At 32.8% G+C, this 21,574-nt stretch overlaps 1 protein-coding gene across 4 annotated transcripts in view; it reads right to left on the reverse strand.

Moving 5' to 3' along the window:
* LOC143233704 (YTH domain-containing family protein 2-like) overlaps positions 1 to 15,974 on the reverse strand; it is a 28,308-nt gene extending 12,334 nt beyond the window's left edge. Inside the window, exons 1-6 of one of the 4 annotated variants that reach the window (XM_076470228.1) lie at positions 15,732 to 15,974; positions 11,010 to 11,114; positions 7,763 to 7,787; positions 6,655 to 6,722; positions 2,703 to 4,208; positions 2,287 to 2,354 (exon numbers count right to left, since the gene is read on the reverse strand). In XM_076470228.1, the coding sequence (XP_076326343.1) occupies positions 2,328 to 2,354; positions 2,703 to 4,208; positions 6,655 to 6,722; positions 7,763 to 7,787; positions 11,010 to 11,114; positions 15,732 to 15,752 (1,752 nt within the window). In that variant the 5' untranslated portion in view covers positions 15,753 to 15,974 and the 3' untranslated portion in view covers positions 2,287 to 2,327. The remainder of the gene's footprint in view (positions 1 to 2,286; positions 2,355 to 2,702; positions 4,209 to 6,654; positions 6,723 to 7,762; positions 7,788 to 11,009; positions 11,115 to 15,731) is intronic. The other 3 variants (XM_076470230.1, XM_076470227.1, XM_076470229.1) reach the window with 3 other exon arrangements.
* Positions 15,975 to 21,574: the final 5,600 nt, after the last annotated feature.

Genomic DNA, 21,574 nt, shown 5'->3' on the forward strand with positions numbered 1-21,574 from the left:
CACCATTTTTGGCTTGTCTTGGTTATGGGGTGTACTCAAAAACTCATAGTACAAGAAGGGTAAAATATAATCATGAGAATATCAAAGTTACTGTGGGGCTTTGAATTCCTTTTTCATATATCATGGACTTTGAAAAAACTCTACTTGTAATCTCACAAAACCAGCCAGTGTGTGTGTGTGTGTGTGTGTGTGTGTGTGTGTGTGTGTGTGTGTGTCTGTGTGCAATTACAGCCAACAAAAATATTTTTAGAGACTCTTACAAGTATCATCACAGCAGCACTGACTTCTAACATGCTGACTCCAAGAAAGTGCATTTGTCTCAATATCTTTGGAAAAGCATGTACATCTGGTTTCAATGAATGTGTTAACCCTTACTTATAGAAATCTGATTATATTTAGCCCTAACGACCTTATTTATCAATAACTGTTAGTATTACTTTAGTTTAAGGACACAAGCACAGAGTTCATGACTTTAGAATCATGAAGGTAACATTGATTTTAAAGATACACATTTGACAGTTCACATGAAAGTAAACACATAATAGCTTCACAACAAAAAATTGAATAATTCAGTAATGCATCCATTTATAAAATTACTATGACCCATGTTTTAGGTTGTATATTATATATACCAGACAAAATAAAAATGACACTAGTAACCCATGCCACTTAAAATAGTGTTTCACAATAGCAATCTTTAACAACTGAACAAAACATTGTGGTTTACAAAGAAAAGAAAATATTGGACATTAAATTTATCAATAAATGCATTTTAAACATTAAAAAAAATCTATGAAAAGCTTGGGATTTTCAGGTACAAGAAATTTTAGTTTTTAATTGAAAATACAACAAAAATTATGAATTTCAAAAAAATGCAACTATTAATATATATACGATTGAACTTCATTAGCACAGTTTATCAGTACTGTTTACAATTTCTCCTTGCATGGTTATGTTTTCACAAAATGAAAAAAAAAAGATAACTTTTAATCTACTTAAAGAAATAGTTGCCCAGACCAATTCACTTAGCATCACGTATTTTGAGAAAACAACACTACATGTTCTTCACACCAACCCATAGTTAAAAACCTCAAGTTTTGAACACATGCATTTCAAGCACATACTTTTTTTTCAATTTTACACTGTACAAAAATTACTTGGGGTAGGAATGAAAAGCACTTAACATAATTTGAATATTATAAAAGTTACATCAAAAAATAGTACCAAAAATTTAATATATTTTTAATTTTCATCATTTTATCAGCCTATAAAAAGAAGAAAAAAAAAAAGAGTACGAGCTATTTTACCTAACAAATATGTACAGTTATACTTAATACAGCCAAAATGACAATTTCATGTAATTATATATATTATGCCTAGATGAACTTTAATATTTCACAGCTATCATTTTCACAAAATATAAAAATTATACAGTCATTTTTCACTGACTATAAAAAACAAAGAAAAAACTATAGGGTAATTACTTAAAATTTGTAATAATTAAAATATTTCAAAAATTCTGAACAAGAACAAAGACATAGCAAAACTAACAAAGCACGAGAACATCCCTTTCTGAAGTAAATATTAATTGTCTCTAACCTAGCACTTACGAAAAAAAAAAAATATGTTCTAATTCCCAAATGCATCAATAATTGTGAAATATTGAGCAAATACCTGATAATTGTAACAAATAATACAAGACATATAGACTGTTAGGTTAAAAAGTTCAGCCACACTGGAGTCTTCTACATACGCTAGCTTAAAGTGCAAATGGTAACAAAAAAATCAACATTTTTTGAGGAGTTTAACACATGCTAACTGTAAATAATGGATAAGTATTCTGAGGCTTGTATATAAAAATAGGAATTAAGTACCCAGAATATTTCTTCAGTTTTTAATCACTTCTAATTGCACAGCAGACATAAAAAACAAAAAAACTAACAACAAAAGCATGTTGTGTTATAACATTGATAAATCTCACTATATATATAGACCTACATCTAAAAATGAAGATATCCTGCATTTCATTTTCTTAACTTCACTGTATACAAGAAAAGCGAACTTCCAAGTTATCTTTTCGAAAATCTTATAACTATCATGAAGACTTTATATTCTGATTCAAAAGGTGTACATAAGCACAATTAAGATTTCAAAAATGTCTTTTTTTTAAATTTCTCTAAACAGATTTCCTAAAACCTTAACAAGTATGGTAATTTGAACCCTAACTTCCATTTATATGGACACAAATTTACATTTCACTTGAGGTTAACTAAAGTGCAGACTTACAAGTTTCTCAAATCACTAAAAATGACCTTACTTTCCTCCAACTAGGTAACAACACCAACTGTGTTGCTCTAAAAATAAAAATAGGTCTTTATTATTAAAAAAACAATTGCCATTTAAATATTTCTTACACAAAAGTAAATCTATAACTCATTCATAAAACATATACAAAACATTTCTTATAATTTTATCTCAATATATTTGTCACTAAAAATAAGACATGGAAACCATTTCATGTTGAATGGAATTATTCTCATTTAAGTCACACAATAATATTTTATGTACAAAAAAAATCTTTTTTTTTAACTAGTCCAAAGAAAGCATTTCAGAGAACTTTACCTCAGACCAACAAATGAGATAGCATGCTCTTTTGCCCAAATCAAACATAATAAATAAGATATAAAAAAACATTAACTCACCTGGGTCCTACGCTGTTCATCTTCTTCCTGACGTTTTTCATAATGAAGAAAATCATCAAAGATAGATGTGGAGTGTCTAAAGTTATGCACAATCTTCAACACTTGTTTACCCTTCTCACTGGGAACTTCTTGAGTGTCACGAGAGTTTGTTACAGGTTTGTTTTCATTGTTTTCCAGTTTGATGTGACGGAGTTGTGAATTCGGCACATCCTTCACATAGATCCATTTTACCTTAAACTGACCCTTCCATTTGTCCTGAGCCCAGACACCTGAGGATGCACCATAGTCTACCTTTGAGACCATCTGAGCCATTCCACAGAAATGTCCTGATCCATTCACACTGAAGAACAAAAAGATTGGGCCCTTTCCTTCACGTTCATGAAATGCAGCATCCAAACGTTTATTACCATGTTCTGTCGAACACCAGATTGAATACTTGATGGACCGATGTATATCATCTTCTGAATATGATTTGATTATGAAAAACCTGGCATTTTTAGGATTCATATCAAAATCTTTAGGGTTGTAACTGTTTTCCATACAGAGTTTATCGAGGACTGGATGAGTAGGAAATCCATCTCCCCCAACTGACAGGTGGTTCTGAGCTAAAGAAATTTGCTGAGTTTGTTGTGGAGGTGTCATATACCCATGTCCAGATGGTCCATTATTTCGCCCAACACGGGGATTTCCCCATGGGGCTGATCTTGTTTGTGAAGGCGGAAGTGGTGGCCCCATTTTCTCCCCAATGATAGGTCCATTGCCATTTTTACTTTCCCATGTGCCAATGTCCATGCTGGATGTATTATGTTTTCCTTGCAACATGGGTGCTGGAGGAATACACTTAGGTTTACACCTTTGTTGAGGTGTGGCAGGTTGGCTAGCAATAGATGCCCAAGTCATCTTCTTAGAACCAACTGGTTGTCCTGGAACTCCTGATCCAGGGCCAACCATAGAAAAATGTTCCACTGCAGATGCTATAAATTTTTTTGCTAATTGATGATCAGTCATTAAAGGTCCTGGCCCAGGGGCTACTCCTGGTTTATGACATCCATCTTTTGAGAACTGCATTTCTGTCTTCTGGTCACTGAGGGACAATCCTCCCATCCCTTGTTCAACATGTTTCAGAACCCCACGGTCTACAGCTTGCTCATACGTATCTCGATAGTAGTCATCGTGGTAGCCATGCCCGGTAGGCCCTGGTTTACGCCCTCCCATTCCTGAGTTACCCCAAGCTGAATAGTCACCACTTCCACCATGAAAGAAGTTAAAACCTTGGCTATAACCGGTGAAACTACTTTGACCAAACATACCATCTATGTAATGGGAATGCTGATCACCACCTCCTATTTGTCCACCATATCCACCAAGGAAGGTCATTGGATCTCCCCCATTGCTCCATGCACCATCACCTAAGCCTTGATTAAGGTATGGAAAGGACATAGATGGATAGTAGCTAGGCATGTATGGATCACCCATACTAGTCGAAGGCATTGGTGCATTATATGCCTGAAGAGTGAGAACAAAAAAGAAATATTGCACCAAGTTGTAATATTGGTTAATTTAAGATAGAAACAAATTATCTGAAGAAACATATCTGGGAATGATTTTAAACAACAACATTACAAATTAATTCATTAGACAACATTATAAACTATACCTATTTCAAATGATATGCTTCATTAGTTAAAAAAATTGGCAGTTTAACCAATTCTCCTATTTAACTTGCAAGCATCAAGTTATATTAGTTAAATAACTAATGTTAATGGAACAAACTACAAAGTAAACTTTCTCATATTAAGTATGTTGGAAGGGTAAAGATGCCTTCCTGGGTGACCACATACAGCATTGTGTGACACTGTTTTGTTTTTAAAAACAGTGTTAAAAGACCTCATTATAAAGGAAGAAATACCAGAAATAAATAAATTATTTTGTACATTTTGTTTAGTTTTTCTTCCACTTTTTAACCTTAATTAAAAGAGGATAGTAATTTCCCTCTACTACCAGTAGAGATGTTTATTTCAGCAAGCTGAAGTTTAAACCCTTTTAACTGAAGGTAAATTATTGATATTTCTTTACTTTTTCCTACTCACACCATAAATACTTGACCATATCACAAACTTATTAAATAATACCTAGTTTTGGCTTATAAATGTAGTGTGTAATTTGATTCAGCCTCAGAGTAACTTTTTACATTGTGAAATTTTCAGAAAACTTTGTTGCGAGACTTTTTCTCCCTCAGAAAGTGACTGCTTCTGCCACAAAATTTCAATTTACATAAGAATAGAAAGCTCAACTTTAAAGAACCATTTGATGACACATCAATTTTTATCAGTACATTTCTTTCCAACTGCATTAGTCACCACTTCTCAGGGTAATATGTAAAATTACAGAGAATACTGACAAAAACATTGTTGATCAGCATTTCACAATGATGTCAGTATTACTCTTGTTGGATCAATTTATATATATTAGTTTATTATGTGCATTTTTGAATATGATGATCTTAAAAATAAGGATTTCAGTCATCAGGAAATTGTCCTCATCTACTGTACTTGCTTAGTCTACCCAATGTCATTACTCCAAAAGATTTACATACAATTTCAAACAGGTATTATTTATTGCCAAACATTTCCAGGAAAAGGTAAAAAAAATTGAAAAAATAGCAAATGTTTCCAAGATCTTTCATTTGTTCATCTTTTAAGCTTTCTAGTGGTTTCTGTTATTCATCCCCAAATGTCTTTTTCCCATGAAACAATTATTTATCACACTAATTTATATAAACAACTCACTTTGCTCTCTCAAAGGCATTATTTTGATTGTAACTATTCTGAAAATGTACTTCATCAGAATTCCTTACACCAATCCTGTGACACCATAAAGGTGAGAATGAAAATGTATAACAATAAAACCCCACAGAAAAATACAAATTTCAAAATTAACAGTTGCTTAACAAAATCCAACCTATGCTTTATAATGAAATAAATTATGCGAGGTGTTTACAAGCATTCTTCTTGTAACTGTCCAGAAGTAAAAAGCATGGACATTATTTAAATTTTCCTCCTAATTACTATAAATGAATGGTACAAAATGCCAAAATATTAACTGCAATGTATTATTATTAAAAACTGTTAAATTGAGTAAAAGAACACTTTTCTTATTTAAACTTTGTAATTTAATATGAAAATGTGTATTCAACACATGAAAGATGCTTTAGATTCTCTATAGGATTGAATACACATCCCAAATGTTAATTTTTATAAGTTCTTCTCAAATAAACAGTTTATAAAATAACCTACTGTATCAGACTTTGTGTAACTTAATTAAAGGAGAACAAAAATTAATTTCTTCTGTCTGCACTTTACACATTAAAATCTCTTATATTTTTATCTTTAGGCATCTCAATATCACAATGAAGCTTCTGTAATTATTTTACAAAGTAACAATAAAGAATAAAAACTTTTATGACTTCATTATCAATAGCACATTACTGGTGAATGCAAGATAATATCACTGGATATTTGTCTTCAGTGTGTGTGTTTTTCTTATAGCAAAGCTACAGCAGGCTATCTGCTGAGTCCACTGAGGGGAATTGAACCCTTGATTTTAGCATTGTAAATCCATAGACTTACTGCTGTACCAGCAAGGGACATTTGTCTTGAGATATAATAAAAATAATTAAATGTTTTTTGGTTTTTTTTACATGCACACCATTCACTGATAAACAAGTTTTATCACAATTAGTAACCTTTTAATTGAGATGGGTTGTTTCTATTTATTACTGTAAATGATAAAGCTCAGTCACGTCAAAGATCAAAGTTAAAATCCTTTTCTTTAACAACTTGGAGCAATTTAAAAATAACTCTCCAGACTGTTCTGAATTAAAAATATTACACTACAGCTATTACAAAATTATCAAAATTTTCTACATATATAAATGTGGATTATATCTCACCTGTTGAGGCTGATTTCGCCAGGAATCAAAATCTTCATCCTTTACCGTATCCTTCGGTCCATTAGAAACTTAACAATAAAATTGCGAGATAAGTTTTTATTCTATTTATCATTCTTAAACAGAAATCAGCATTAAAATAAAGTCACTGAAAGAACTACATTTATATCTTCCTTATGTTTAACCTATACTGAAATAATTTTGTTTTACTTCTGAAATATAAACTTTGAGTATCCTTGTTTGCAATAATAAAATTTTAAGGCCTGTGGAATTCCAATAAAATGTTTACTGTAAGCAAACAGCTCATTATATATAAACTTCAGATTGCCAGATGAATACAGTAATCAAAATAAAATTACAAAACAATGCAGGTCATCCTATAATTAACTTCATGCAAATTACAAATAACACAAGGTTTATTATACAATACAATAAAACATTAGAAACTGAGACATTCCACAAGTTTCAATACATATTGAAAGGTTCTTAAAATTTATAACCACTACTTGTTATTTCAGCATCAAATCTACAGAATTCTCACTGGTTTAATAACTGTACTTGGGTATGATTTGGAACTTATTTCTAAAAAAACAAATTAGACATGTCAGTGTTGTAGTTAAACTTGAGATATCAAAGCTGTTCACCACAGTCTTACATAAACATTCATGGTTTTAGCAACGTTATATTGACTGTTGTTTGTCATTGAGCACAAAGCTACACAAGGGGCAATCTGTCCACTATGGGTACTAAAATCCAGTTTCTGCAGTATATAAGTCCACAGACTTAACACTGTGCCACTGGGAAACATATGGGAAGTAAATGTCCTTTTCCTTCTAGTGCACTTCAATTTTTTTTAACAGACCATAATTCAACTTCCTGACATGATTGAAACACCATAAATCATTGTATTACTGTGCATATTTTAATTTTTTTTATAATGAAAATTCAGCAGATAAGTATATATAATGAGGACAATTGAAAAATTATGTATATATATATATATTTAAAAGGTACTCAAACTGTAGCAAAATGTAAGGTTTAGGTTGTTCTAATTGATATTCAAGATTTTACAAAATGCAATAGAACTTACATTTAGGTTTCACTTTCTTACCTGAACTTCCTTGAGCTTTCATATGCTGCACAGTTGAGAATTTTGAAAAAGAGAGATGAATAAATTTTAAAACTCTACAGTACTTTATTTAATAATTGCATTAATTAAGAGATAAACAATTAGTATCTCACTTTGGGTCATAAGTTCTTTTAATTTAACAAATACAATTTTATACAATATATGACAATGGGAATCATAGTAACAATATTGAAGATACAAATTTGTTTACATTAAAATGTAATTTAACTACTTTACTATCAAAATATGTCAATAAACTTGGTATCAATAATTAGTTCATAACTGAGATGTTTATAATAACCAAGTTTTAGCTCTCAATTTCAAAAGTGAAATACTTAAATTATCAATCTTCATTTATTTTGTTGTATTATGCACTTGGGCTATACGTTACATTTTCTACAGATACAGACAAGCTATTACGTAAACTTAAGAGCCCATAATGTTTTATTACAGAGACAGAAAAAAACCTTCTTAAAATGTCCTTCACATGTTTGCATTTCAAAAAATGGCTTTATGTTCATAAGATAATTGATACTGGTTATTGTGTTGTGGTGCTTGTAATTACATATTTACCACAACTTCATTGTTTCAGGTAAAAGTCTTCAGCTTCAAACACTAGTGGAATTTATATGCAAAAACGGCTCGTTTGGGTTGAGAAAATATTTTACATAGAAGAGCGAACAACGTTTCGACCTTCTTTGGTCATCGTCAGGTTCACAAAGAAGGAGGTAACTGACCGGAAGCTGACCACATGTTTGAAAGGGGTTGTGTAACTGTGTGTCGAAATGTAGAGGGCAGTATTAGATGTTTGAATATATAATTTTTATTTATTTTATTATATTAATATAGATATAAAGGCATTCCTTTATATTGGTTTATTTTGGGTTTAAGTTGTTGTATAAGTAAGGCTTCTTTAATTTTGCATTTGTTTATGTTTCTTTCTTTATTTAGTATTTGAGTGTTTTCTATGGTTATGTTGTGTTTATTTGACTTGCAGTGTTCAAAAACGTGTGAAGGTGACTTATGTTCTTTGAATCTGGTTTCCATTTTTCTTTTCATTTTTCATTATTGGTTTCCAATATAGAAGTTATCACATTGTATTTTATAAATAATGTTGGTGTGGTGTTTGTCAGTGTAGTTTTTACATAGTATAGACCTCAGTTTTGTGCCTGGTTTTTGAATAAATTTGGTATTAACTGGAATGTCATATTTTGTTACTAATTTTTGCCAAATGTTGGTTATTTGTTTGCTGATGTCAGGAATATATGGTATACAGCAGTATATGGTTTCGCGGTTTTTTGATTCATGAGCTGTATTTACTTTAGTTGGTTGATTTTGCTTTCTGTCTAGGTGGAGGACACTTATTGATGTTGATGAAGTATTGTTTTATTTTGTCTAATTCATCGTTAATTTTATCTGGTGAGCATAGTTTTATGGCTGTGTTTATTTGGTTTCTTAGTATGTTGAGTTTTTGTTTTGTTTCATGTGCTGAGTCTCAAGGAATGTATAGTCCAGTATGGGTGATTTTTCGGTGGATTTCTGTTTTGAATTGTGTGTCAGTTCTTGTAATTTTGAGGTTAAGAAATATTTGATTGCTTTCTTTCTGTTTACATGTGAAGTTAATGTTGGGATGTATAGAGTTAATGTGATTGAAAAAATTAAGTATGTGTTCTGTAGATTTGAATCCTGCAACCGTGTCATCTACATATCTGTACCAGTATAGTGGTGGATGTAATGCTGTGTTAATTGTTTGTGTTTCAACTTGTGTCATAAAAATATTGGCTAGAACTGGTGATACTGGATTGCCCATGCTTAGGCCATTTGTTTGTATATAGTTTTGGTTGTTGAACATGAAGTTTGTCTTTATCGTGGTGAATTCTATGAGGGTTGCTAACTGGTTACTGGGAATTTCTATAGTTGGGTTAGGGTCTCGGATATAGAGTTCTAAGGCTATCTTGCAGGCTTCAGTGGTTGGAACTTCTGTAAAGAGGGATATAACATCGAAACTGGCCATTAAGGCTTTATGATTAAGTTGATTTAGATTAGACTTGAAATTAAAAGAGTCTTTTAAAAACGAGCCGTTTTTGCATATAAATTTCTCAACAAGTGGGTTTCTCGACATCACTAGTGGAATTTGTTTAACCTATTTAGGGCTTAATTAGAAAGCCATTTAAATCATAGTAGTTTTAAGACATTCTATTTCAGTACATAAAATTTTCTGTATTCAGAAACTTCATATTTAAAATAGACAATTATTTTGTAAACAATCAACATAAAAAACAAACTAGGTTTAAAGTACTTTGCCATCAACATTAAAAGCTTTGAGCTTAGAGGTAAGTACTAAATTTACATACATTTTTATTTCTTGTTGTAAAATTAATTAAAAGATGAAAGTTAACACTTATTAGGTAAAAAAGAAAACTTAAGAAATTATAATGATTCTCAATATCCTAATATTAACACACTGCATGACTTAATTACATTTCAATCACCTATTTACACACAGCTGTTCCACTGTGATAATTGGCTTTCACATACTTTTAAATGGTCTAAGTGCATAAGATCTATAATACAGGATGTTCGGAAAGTCACTGTGCCCTTATATATTTATTCATAGACATGTTTCAATACAGAATACAGGAGGTAAATATGAATGACAATTATAAACAATGTTGAAAGTGACCCCCGTTGGCATCAATACAGGCCTGGATCCTTCTTATTCTGTTTCTAAACACTGCTATCAGTTGCTGGCTTGAAATAGACTGAATAAAATATGATTACAAAACTGCACAGTGACTTTCTGAACACCCTGTAGTATAAAGCACTAAATGAAAGCAGTTGTGAAACACTAAGAGCTCATGTTTTAAGAACAAATAAGTAATCTGTTATAACATGCAGTCATTCTGGAAAGAAAAAAACTTTAATTTCAATTAAACTCTACACTTTATCCTCTAGTGCTGATTTCACTGCAGTTACAGTCAGTGTAGAAAAAGTAACAGTTTTATGAAAAACTTTTTAATACTGATCTAAAAGATTCCACAGGTTTAAGCAAGTTAAAGGTAAAAACTACTTAGCATGAAAATCCCTTTGAACTTAGATTTATTCAGCATGCCTTCGGACATTGCTAGACAAATCTCTTGTATATAAATACTTTATCAAACAAACCTGATTTTTGTGAACAAACTCGTAATGTTTACTTAAAACTTGCTAAATTTTTGAAGATACATACACTTGTTATATTCGTAGTCATGGTATGTATAGTTTCATGGTGGTTAAGAGGTTGGTCAAAAAGACCAAGCCTAAACCTAAAGAGTTTACTTGGTAGAACACTCGCCTGGATCCATTGAGGTCGAGTTGAGGAAATATAAAGATAGAAATACAACATAGCCAACATAAGAAAGTAATTTATAACATCTTAATAAAATAATAAAAGGTAATAAGTTTAGAAACTTCATCCCTTAAATATTTTACAAATTTTTTTAACTCAAAGAATACTTTATGTACTACTTTCAATTGTGTAAAAAGAACCAATTTAATTATTTATATATAAACATGTGCACAAGTGTACAAAACAGGTTTATGAAAGTATTTTGTGGCACAAACAGATTTTTGTGATCTGTTATTAAATTCATAATATCTTTATTCATTTAGTAACAACTCATTGATAACTCTAATAAATTTAGTTTATTAGATTACCATAAAACTAATATCATAAATGTCTAACTTATATTCTGACATCAACATATGGTAACTTTACAGCTAATAAAGTGCATTACATAGTTATCAATTACAAAAATATCTATGCATTACCAGATGTAATCTAAGACAAAAATAACCAATGACAAATATTATTATACAACACAACAAAAATCATAAACTGTTTTGAAACTCAAAGTTTAGAAAAACACTTCATGTCAAAATGCATTTTAAAAATAAATTACAAGTGGTGTACTAAGGGGTGTGTGGTCTGCCTGACAGTCAGGAGGGGGTGCCATGAGGAGACTTGAAATACTAGCACAAGTCTTCAAACCAAATGAAAAGTTCACTAAAGTAAGAAAAAAAATTAATGTGAACTTCCACTAAAAAATAAATTATTTTTATTGACAATACAAAACTTACGAACAAAAAATTAAATTACATCAAAAGGTGAAAGCTTTTTAACATTTCAGTCAGTGTGTTGAACACAGCCAGCTGGCTGCAACTGACATTCCAAGAATTGTTCACTTGACTCCACATACAACATACATTTCATTAAATAATTATGATGAAGTGTTAAGTGCTGGTGTTTATAACAGTATCATGGTACTTATATCAGTGTTCAGTAATTTTTGACAATGTGGTATCATAGGAATGTTTATAAGTGCATGATCGTGACATTACAGAAATCATTTTTGTTTTGTTTTTTATGATGAATATGTAGTGATCTTACAATGGTGGTGGTTGGTGATATGACTGCATTATTTGTTTTTAATGCAACTACATGGTGATGTTAAAACAGAGGGTGATGACATGACTGCATGGTGATGTTAAGACAGAGGGTGATGACATGACTGCATGGTGATGTTAAGACAGAGGGTGATGACATGACTGCATGGTGATGTTAAGACAGAGGTGATGATGACTGCATGGTGACTACGACATGGTGATGTTAAGACAGATGGGTGATGGCATGACTGCATGGTGATGTTAAGACAGAGGGTGATGACAATGGTGATGTTAAGACAGAGGGTGAGAAGGTGATGTTAAGACAGAGGGTGATGGCATGACTGCATGGTGATGTTAAGACAGAGGGTGATGGCATGACTGCATGGTGATGTTAAGACAGAAGGTGATGACATGACTGCATGGTGATGTTACGACAGAGGGTGATGACATGACTGCATGGTGATGTTACGACAGAGGGTGATGATATGACTGCATGGTGATGCTACGACAGAGGGTGATGATATGACTGCATGGTGATGCTACGACAGAGGGTGATGATATGACTGCATGGAGATGTGTTATTGCTTACATGCTTAATACAGTAAACAGTTTCAGATTTACATCAACAACTACAGTACTATTCTATCTTGAATTAGTACTAATGCTTATTGGTTTAGTCATCTTGGTTTCAGCAATTTTACAATTTCCAGTGTAGTATCATTGCATATTTAATATATTGTTAATACTGCTTAATAAATTATGACATCAATTACACTATGTAACAAAAATTTTACTTTTTCTTGTTCCTGGACAGAAAGTGTTATTTCCCAATTGCTTATGCTTAAAGTAAATGGAAAAGACCTATTTTCCTCTTCAAACTTTGCTTTTGTGATCTGGGAGCATATGATGAAAACATGATGGGAGACTACTTTTGTGGGCTAATACGTGAAAGTGATTTACAGTACAATCACAAATCTTGAAAAACTACTCACTTCTAAACATTTTTATATAACTTTAGTATAAATACATGTAAATCTTGATTCATATATTGTTTTATTTAGACCTCATGTAAATGAAAATGTGCAAATTTGCCCATTTTTAATAGAAAGATAGGCTAATTTCATTATTCAGGTCACAAAAGCAAAGTTTGAAGGGAATAATGGCCATTTTCTGTATTTTTGCAACACAAGTATTAAGAAATAACACATACTATGCAAGAACAAAATTTGTGTTACATAGTGTTATAATAGCAAGCATTATACCATACCATAGTGAATTAGTGTTAACACAATGGCACTGATAATTGTCTGTTTGTCTGGGTTGATAATCTGATAACTCAATGGGTATCTGACTGGAAAGTCTGAGAAATTTGTTTAAAGCTTTTCTATTGTAATAAATTTTTCTTTACCTCTTTATTTACTGGATATACTGTTAATTTTCATTTTATCAATAGTCAAAGTATTTGAGAGTAATGCTCATAGTTTTGTTCTTTTAGGAGTTGTGCTTGCACACGTGTGGAGAAATACAAGACCTTGGGAGCAGGGTTTAAGCTCCAAAAAAAACCATTAATCAAGTTCAGCAAAAGCAATGGACAAGGAGAGAAAGAAATGGAGGGATATTTTACCTCACTTCTTGTACACAACTTCATTTCTGACTCACCAGAATCTTCTTTTTTGTGATCAGAAAGAGGACATCATCAGCAAATAAAGGACACCTCATGGAATTGGTAGAGTTGCTGTCAAATTGTGATCCAGTTTTCAAAGAACATTTTGTAAGGATTCAGCATTCTAATCCATTTGAGAGCAGAGTGGCTTCGTATTTATCTCCAAAGATTCAGAATGAGTTCATTTGCCTTTTGGGGAATTACGTGAATAAAAAAATAGTGGCTGATATCAAGAAAGCAAAGTATTTAGGGATTCTTCTTGACAGCACTCCTGATGTGTCCCACACTGAATGTGACAAAGCTTAAGTAATCATTCTTGGGCTTCTTCCCTATTGCCAGAAAGACTGCTTCTGAACTCACAGAGGATATCCCGAGACATATGGAGAGAGATGGATTGGACATAAACCTATGCTGTGGTCAAAGACATGACAATGCTGTAACTAGGAATAGAATTCATGATGGTGTTCAGTCAAAGATCAGAGAGATTAATCCCAAGGTTTTGTTTGTGCCTTGTGTAAATCATTCTTTGAACCTTTACAGAGTGTACTCATTTGAGAGATGACAAAGGATTCTGGTTTCACATTGCCAGAAGTAAACAGGACTATGTATAAATGTCTTGATTAGTTTCAAGAATTGAAAATTTATTCAGAGATAATGGATCAAATTCTGTCAATCTTCACTGTTATTCAGCCAAACACTTTGGTTATTGCAACAGAACAACAACACTAGAAGTGTATTCAGAACCTGACTTTGATTTTCAATGAATTCTCTGATGAAGATATCAGTGTGGAAATTAAATGACTGATCTGTCAAATTCAGCACCGAAGTAGCAGAGAAATGGAAAGCATTGCAGTTTCTGGAGTTTATATATTGTGAAATGAGATTTTTGTGAATCTCTGTCAAGTTTATTACTGTGTTTGAGATTCTTCTCAACTGTCTGCATGTCTATTGTTTCATGTAAAAGATGCTTTTCAAACTGAGATTGGTAAAAAAAATTTTACTCAACAATGAGTCGGACAAGACTGACAAATCTGGTTTCACTTTCAACTGAACATGAATAAGCAAAGGTGAATTTTCATGAGGTCATTGATCAATATGCATAAATTAAGGTTTGAGAGCAGACTGTGAATCCTCTCTACTTACATTTGAAGAATAGTCTGGAATTCCTGCATTTTTTGTATAAAATGCAACATTACTTGTTTACTGAATTTTTAATGTCCTGCATTTTTCTTATTTCCAATTTGCTTATGACAATACTGTACTGTGTAAATATTTACTTTTTTTGTGTGTGTAAATTCTAAAATTACATACTGGGGTACCAAAGCAAGGATCTGCCCCAGGTGCCAAATACTTTCAGTATACCCTTGGCATAGGCTGTAGCAGTAAAATTTAGTATTTACACTGTACAATGTTTGAATAAATGATGAATTTTCTTTCAACACAGACTTCAATTTTGCAATAACTTATAACCTCAATTTTTTTGTTTCTTCAAATTTTTAGTATTACATCTCATGTTAGCAACGACTATTTATGTAATTGCAAGAGGAAGACTACGAAAAATTGTATTTGGCACCACTGGTCGTCATTTATCACTACTCCAACCTATATTATTTAATATTCCATAAAAATGTATACAACTCGAAGAATAAATCATTGAAAACTTTAAACATACATTAAAATAGCAAAATTAAGCTTACATTACACTTCATGCGGCAACGCAAGGTAAATTAAATAAATAATATGAACACGTTTAATTACATGCGCAGTTTTCAAGTTTCATTAGATTAATACAAAACCTTCAGAAGCCATATTACTATTTGTACGAAGTTTTAGCACTCAAATCTTAAGCCTAATTTGTCATACCTGATCAACGCTAGTGGACATTCCACAATCTGTCAGTGAAATCAGCTATTTTTAATGTTTGCACACCAAATACGATATTATTTATGTTGGATAAAATAATTGCTTTCTTGAGTTTTTGTTTATAAATTCCACAGATTTCACAGAGATACAAACTATAAGCAAAAACTATGCGACACAAGAAAAGAAGGAACAATGGCGGCTTCTCATATGCCTGACTCCCAACAACGTCATCAATCACGTGCTAAGGTTATTCGTCCTAAATTTCGGCGGAATATTTTTAACTGAAATATTAGAATGACAATGCACAAACTTTTCAAAATGATTGACTTTAATATTTAGTATAAACTCTGGCGCTTATCTGATACACAGCCTGTTTTTAGAAAGTAATCAGATAAATAAATATTCTTAATAAACCAAAATTTATTATGAATATTTACATAGATAACTATTTTGTATCTGATTAATTTACAGTATCGTAGACACTTAATAAAAAATACAAATGACCTCTATCGGCGTAGTAAGTCAAAATATGGATAATGACTTTCTAACAGGAATTTTCCAACAGAAAATAATTTCCGTTCAGCGGACTAACGAATTTTTCAAGAGCGAGTTATATTTCGGTGGTACACCTTGTCGCTTATAACGCTTAAAATTGGACTTCAATGCCTGAGGTTAGCTACAGGGGGCCAAAACAGAAGGGAAATGTGGTACTTCTAGATACCACACTACTATGCTTAACAGCCTCAAGGGAGTAAAAAATATATGGCACTAACAAATCATACTGCTCAAACCCAGCAAGAATACTTCAGGCAAGAAGCGCAATATTGATATAGGTTCATTAAATACATTGGCTAGGTAGAATGGTGTGTCACGCAAATTTACAAATTTGCGTATTTTATCCCATGGATTCCAACAAATGTAACCATGACTGGCATAAGTCTATTCTCATCTCTGTGGACAATATCAAATACAACGTTTAGTGAAAAATACCTGGAACTTTACTGTAACATCAGTGAGCAGCAAAAGGTGTATGTAGTTTGACTTGAGAAAAGGTTAGCAGTGGTTAGAGATCCCCTTGAAATCTCCAGAGCCTAGACAGTAAATGGATCTCTCGTCACTCAGTAATCAATCAGACTTGCTGTTTTGACGTGTTAGTTACATGTAGGTAAGGTTTCTAGAGGGTGAGCATTAGTGGTTCAACACGTGACTGATCCTATTCTTCCACAGTGGTTTCAGAAAATAAAATACATTAATAAAGTATCTTCTATATGGGAGAGAAGCATTTGTATAATATGCATATACCCTGCAACTCCAGTTAGGAAGATAGTTTAGTGTCCAGTTAGTAACTCTCCGACAAAACTTTCATCTAATAAAACAAGCTTGGTTTAGACCCCCTCGTTTTCAAGAACAATACTGAGTGATGAAACCAAATAGCTGCAAAGAATTACATATTGTTGTTATGAAATATTTAAGATAAACTATAAATGTGTATATAAAAATCAAACAGAAATGTTTCTGCTGCAGCTTTAGAAAACTTATGGATTCCGAGTTATGTTTAGCCGTTGACTTTGGGAAAATATTTCAGATAGCTTGCTCAAAAGGTTTGGTGACCATTCTAGCTTTCTTTGAACTGAATGATACTTAATATATATTTATAAGAATACAAAGATGTAAGATCGAGTTTCTTATCGATACAGGAGGGATAAAACAATGGTAGATTTCACGGTATATTAGGCCCACGAAAAACAAAGCCACCACTCTTCAGAGCAAACATTAACTTTGTTCTGGCAAATAACAATAGACTAGACATAAGTATACAGATAAGTCTCCAGGTATACTTAGAAGATTTTGTTCAACAATGAAAAGAGTCATTACCAACTTTTGTTCTTGTATTCACATTACTGGGATAGATGTGGTACAAAAATATTGGTAAATTTTTGCTTGTACAACCATTGAGCAAATGTTCCATATGAGAGTTATTAAATTCCTGCTATACCATGCCAAGTAATGGTGGATATCATGAGTGTTTGGGCGGAGGGGATCACAGTACCTCAAAATTAACAAGTGGTATTCTTGAGTTAATAACAGATGAATATTGGTAGACCACTGCTGAGTGACATGGTTGTACAGTCACTGCAAGAAATGCACCATTTTCTTTCTAGAAAACAAACATAATTAGCTCAAGAATTTATCTGTTCAAGAAGGAATGACACTCCAGTGTTTTCTGCAGTTATAGGTTATCTGTTATTCAGCTTCTCATTATAATATCAGTCAGCATAGTAAACTGTTTCAGCTTCTCTGGAGTACTATTGACGTAATTAGTGCTGAGCTGCAAAGTATGTCAATGACTGGATTTTCCAACTGTCAAAAAAGTACAGTGGTGATTTTTAGAAAGAAGGAAAAAAGGTTTCAGGATATGTTACTTCTTTCTCAAGTTTATACGCTTTGAGTTTTTATGGTGCTTTTCATGCTTTTATCAATCACTAATAAAACACTTCAAAAACCTGTGGATGAATCTCTGTAAATCCAACTGTCTCTGGTACATTTGACTTGATTGAAACGAAGGGGGTGGGTGATAAGTGGCATGGTCCCATGAGTTCTTCACAAGGCCCGGCATGGCCAGGTGGGTTAAGGCGTTCAACTCGTAATCCGAGGATCGCGGGTTCGAATACCTGTCACACCAAACATGCTCGCCCTCTCAGCCGCGGGGGCGTTATAATGTGACGGTCAATCTTACTATTTGTTGGTAAAAGAATAGCTCAAGAGTTGGCGGTGGGTGGTGATGACTAGCTGCCTTCCTTCCAATCTTAGACTGCTAAATTAGGGTCGGCTAGCACAGATAGCCCTCGAGTAACTTTGCGCGAAATTCAAAAAACAAACAGCTCTTCACTGGCCAAATCTGCGTTTTCATTCCAGGCACCAGTAGTTTGGGAGTTTGGTTTCTCAGGATACTTTAAGGTAAATTTGTGTACTGGGTCTCTGTTTGACCAATACTTTTAGCTGTGCTGTCGCTTATCATCCCTGCCACACAAAAGCCAACATAGCTTAACCCCCAACCTACCTTCATTGCCTTACAATATCATTACTAATGAATAGAACCCACTTGCAGTAGTGAGTTATTGAGAAAGGAATTGGAAAACAAATTCCTACACGGTTGAGCTAATCATTAATTTTGACCATTAAAATTAATTAATGCTTGACATGTCTCTTCTTTTATACGTTCCTCCAGTTACAAATTTTACACCAGTCTTTGGTGTGACTTACAAAGTTTCACCACTGGATGTTACTTTTACTCCTAGTACAATCACAGCCTACATTTTTACACTTTATAGACGTGTGCTTAGTAAAGTATTTCATTATACATGATTGAAAATATCCTGTTACAACCAAATAAAACATTGGATATACTAAGTTTACATTTATTATAATATCTAAACTGCGTTCTGTGAATTTAATTAGTATTGATAATTTAACGTACCCATAATTACTGCATTTTGATCATATCAAGACACTTTGCATCACTGTTCACAAGAAGTACCAAGTAAAACGAAGATCCCAATCAATTTAATAAGTTTCGTTTTTACTGTTATCCCTTCATGGCAATTCGCTATCTATTAAATATTTCAATGTCAAAATTAAAACATTAGCTCACCAGTATTTATGATAAAAGTAGCTGTTTTTTGTTTTTAAATAATATCTATCAGGTTGGTAATAACGGTTATCTTCATATAACAAAGTTTTAACACGTGTTGCTTAATGTTATCTTTGTTTAATTGATACATATGTGTTATGGAACGATCATGATTGACTTTATGTATTGTTCATAAATTCTTGTAAATTAACGTACACATATTTATTTACAAACATATATAAATATATCATCACAACATATTGTCATAGATTTTAGTAGTTTGTAACAGACCGCGTCTTGCTTCTGAACAAATGACTTTGGTAACATTTTCTGATGATTTTCTAAAGATATGTCTTGACGGCTGCAGTCCTTTAATATGTCACAACCAAGGTATCATCAAACTCATTTTTCTTTTCAGGTCACTTACACACCATACAACCTTGATGGTCTTTATGTTTTGAAAAGTCTGGATAATGTCTTGCTTTAAGGCTTTAGGAACCGTTAGCTGCAAAGTAAGCTTAGCACCATAACTCAGTGGTAGATAATGATAGTACAGCACACCTTCCTGCACGTGCCACTACTATGTCACAGGTTAAGTACATCTTTGCTACATTCTCCTATTTGTGCTGGGTGGCCTTTACCTTACTGTATGGCAAGGAGTACTCATGCAAGATTTTGGTCTTTTACTTTTTCTTCCTGAAATCCATGAAGAGTTAATTGTGACATCCATCCACTTGTGGAATTTCGTACTGTATGGCTTGATGTTGTAATGATGGAGCTGGTTTCAACTCCCACATGGTGCCCATGATTAGGACTGACGAGACAACCTGTGTCTGTTTCAGTCTTGTTGGTCTAATTAATAAACTATCACAAAGTCATCTTCTTGCAACATTGTTATCTAACATGATATCACTTCATATCTCTAAAATTCGTTAATGATTTCAGTGAAGCATGGTACATCTGAATTGTACAATTACTGGGATACAAATAGTAGTGATAGTGTGTTATGAAGACAACAAATACAAACAAGTCTTTTTAATTGCACAGTATCCGCCTTCAGAAGCCATGAGATTACAACTAGTATATACAATTATATTTTTTATTCCCTCCTGAAAATGCTCCAATTCCATTACAAGTTGCATCAGTGGCCAATAAGAACTTGTTTTATTGTAATGGATATGTCAGCACTTAGGACTCTAATAGAGCTTTAAGGATTGAAATGCCTGCCCACATTCCTCACTCCATACAAAGTGCGTCTCAATTTTAGTGACAGCAGACAGTGGTACTACTACCTTGAAGATGATGGTCACAAATCGTTAGTAGTATGACACAATACTAAAACTGGCAGACTTCTCGCTTGGTCACAGGTTGAAGCCAGTATCTCACTGCTACTATCTTAGTGCTGTCTGTAAAGATTTTGCCTTTGCCTATGATATGACAAAGAAACTCTACTTATCTATGTAGAATCACATTTTTCTGGTTTCATTTTCAAGCCTACTTTCTCCTACCCCAGTGATTCAGCAATAAGTTTGAAGGCTTAAAACGCTAAAAACTAGTTTTGATATCAGTGATGGACACATCACAGAGTTATCATTGTTTAACATTATGATTGTTAGCAAACAAACGATATTATCCTCCTTTCTTTATCTGTTGAATACCATTCTCGGGTTTTCAACCACTGACTCGAACGTATTACTAAACATAAAACGTATTCAACATAGATAAGGTGTCTCTTTCATTGGAACTTCTTTGATGTAAATCTAACCAGCTTTACAAAAGTGACAGGCCCATTATATAGGTCACATAACATGTTATGAAACTTATACAGAATGTCTCTTTCATGCTAAAAGCAGTCTTAGAGCTCTATAGTTGTTTTGGTTCTCAGCTAGAAGTTTACCTAATGTTTTTTTAATGCTGCTCCCTTTAAATGGACAGTAAGAAGTATGGCTATTTGTTTTTTATTCCATCTTGCCACTTTGGAAATTATTTTGCTCTGAGTTTAGTATGATTCCCATGGTATCTTTCCATCGTTAGGTATTAGTTAACTCTGTCAGTTGATGTAGTAATTGCTAAGTAGTATATCAGAATTTGCTGGTTTTTTACTGTAAAACTACTTGAAATTAGATTGATCACGAATCTATGTCTCTTCATGTAGTCAGTCCCCAATATATACTATTCCTTGATGATCTTTGACGTAGAATATCCATTTTTC

This window comes from Tachypleus tridentatus, chromosome 12 (assembly GCF_004210375.1).
Source record: "Tachypleus tridentatus isolate NWPU-2018 chromosome 12, ASM421037v1, whole genome shotgun sequence".
Taxonomy (NCBI): domain Eukaryota; kingdom Metazoa; phylum Arthropoda; class Merostomata; order Xiphosura; family Limulidae; genus Tachypleus; species Tachypleus tridentatus.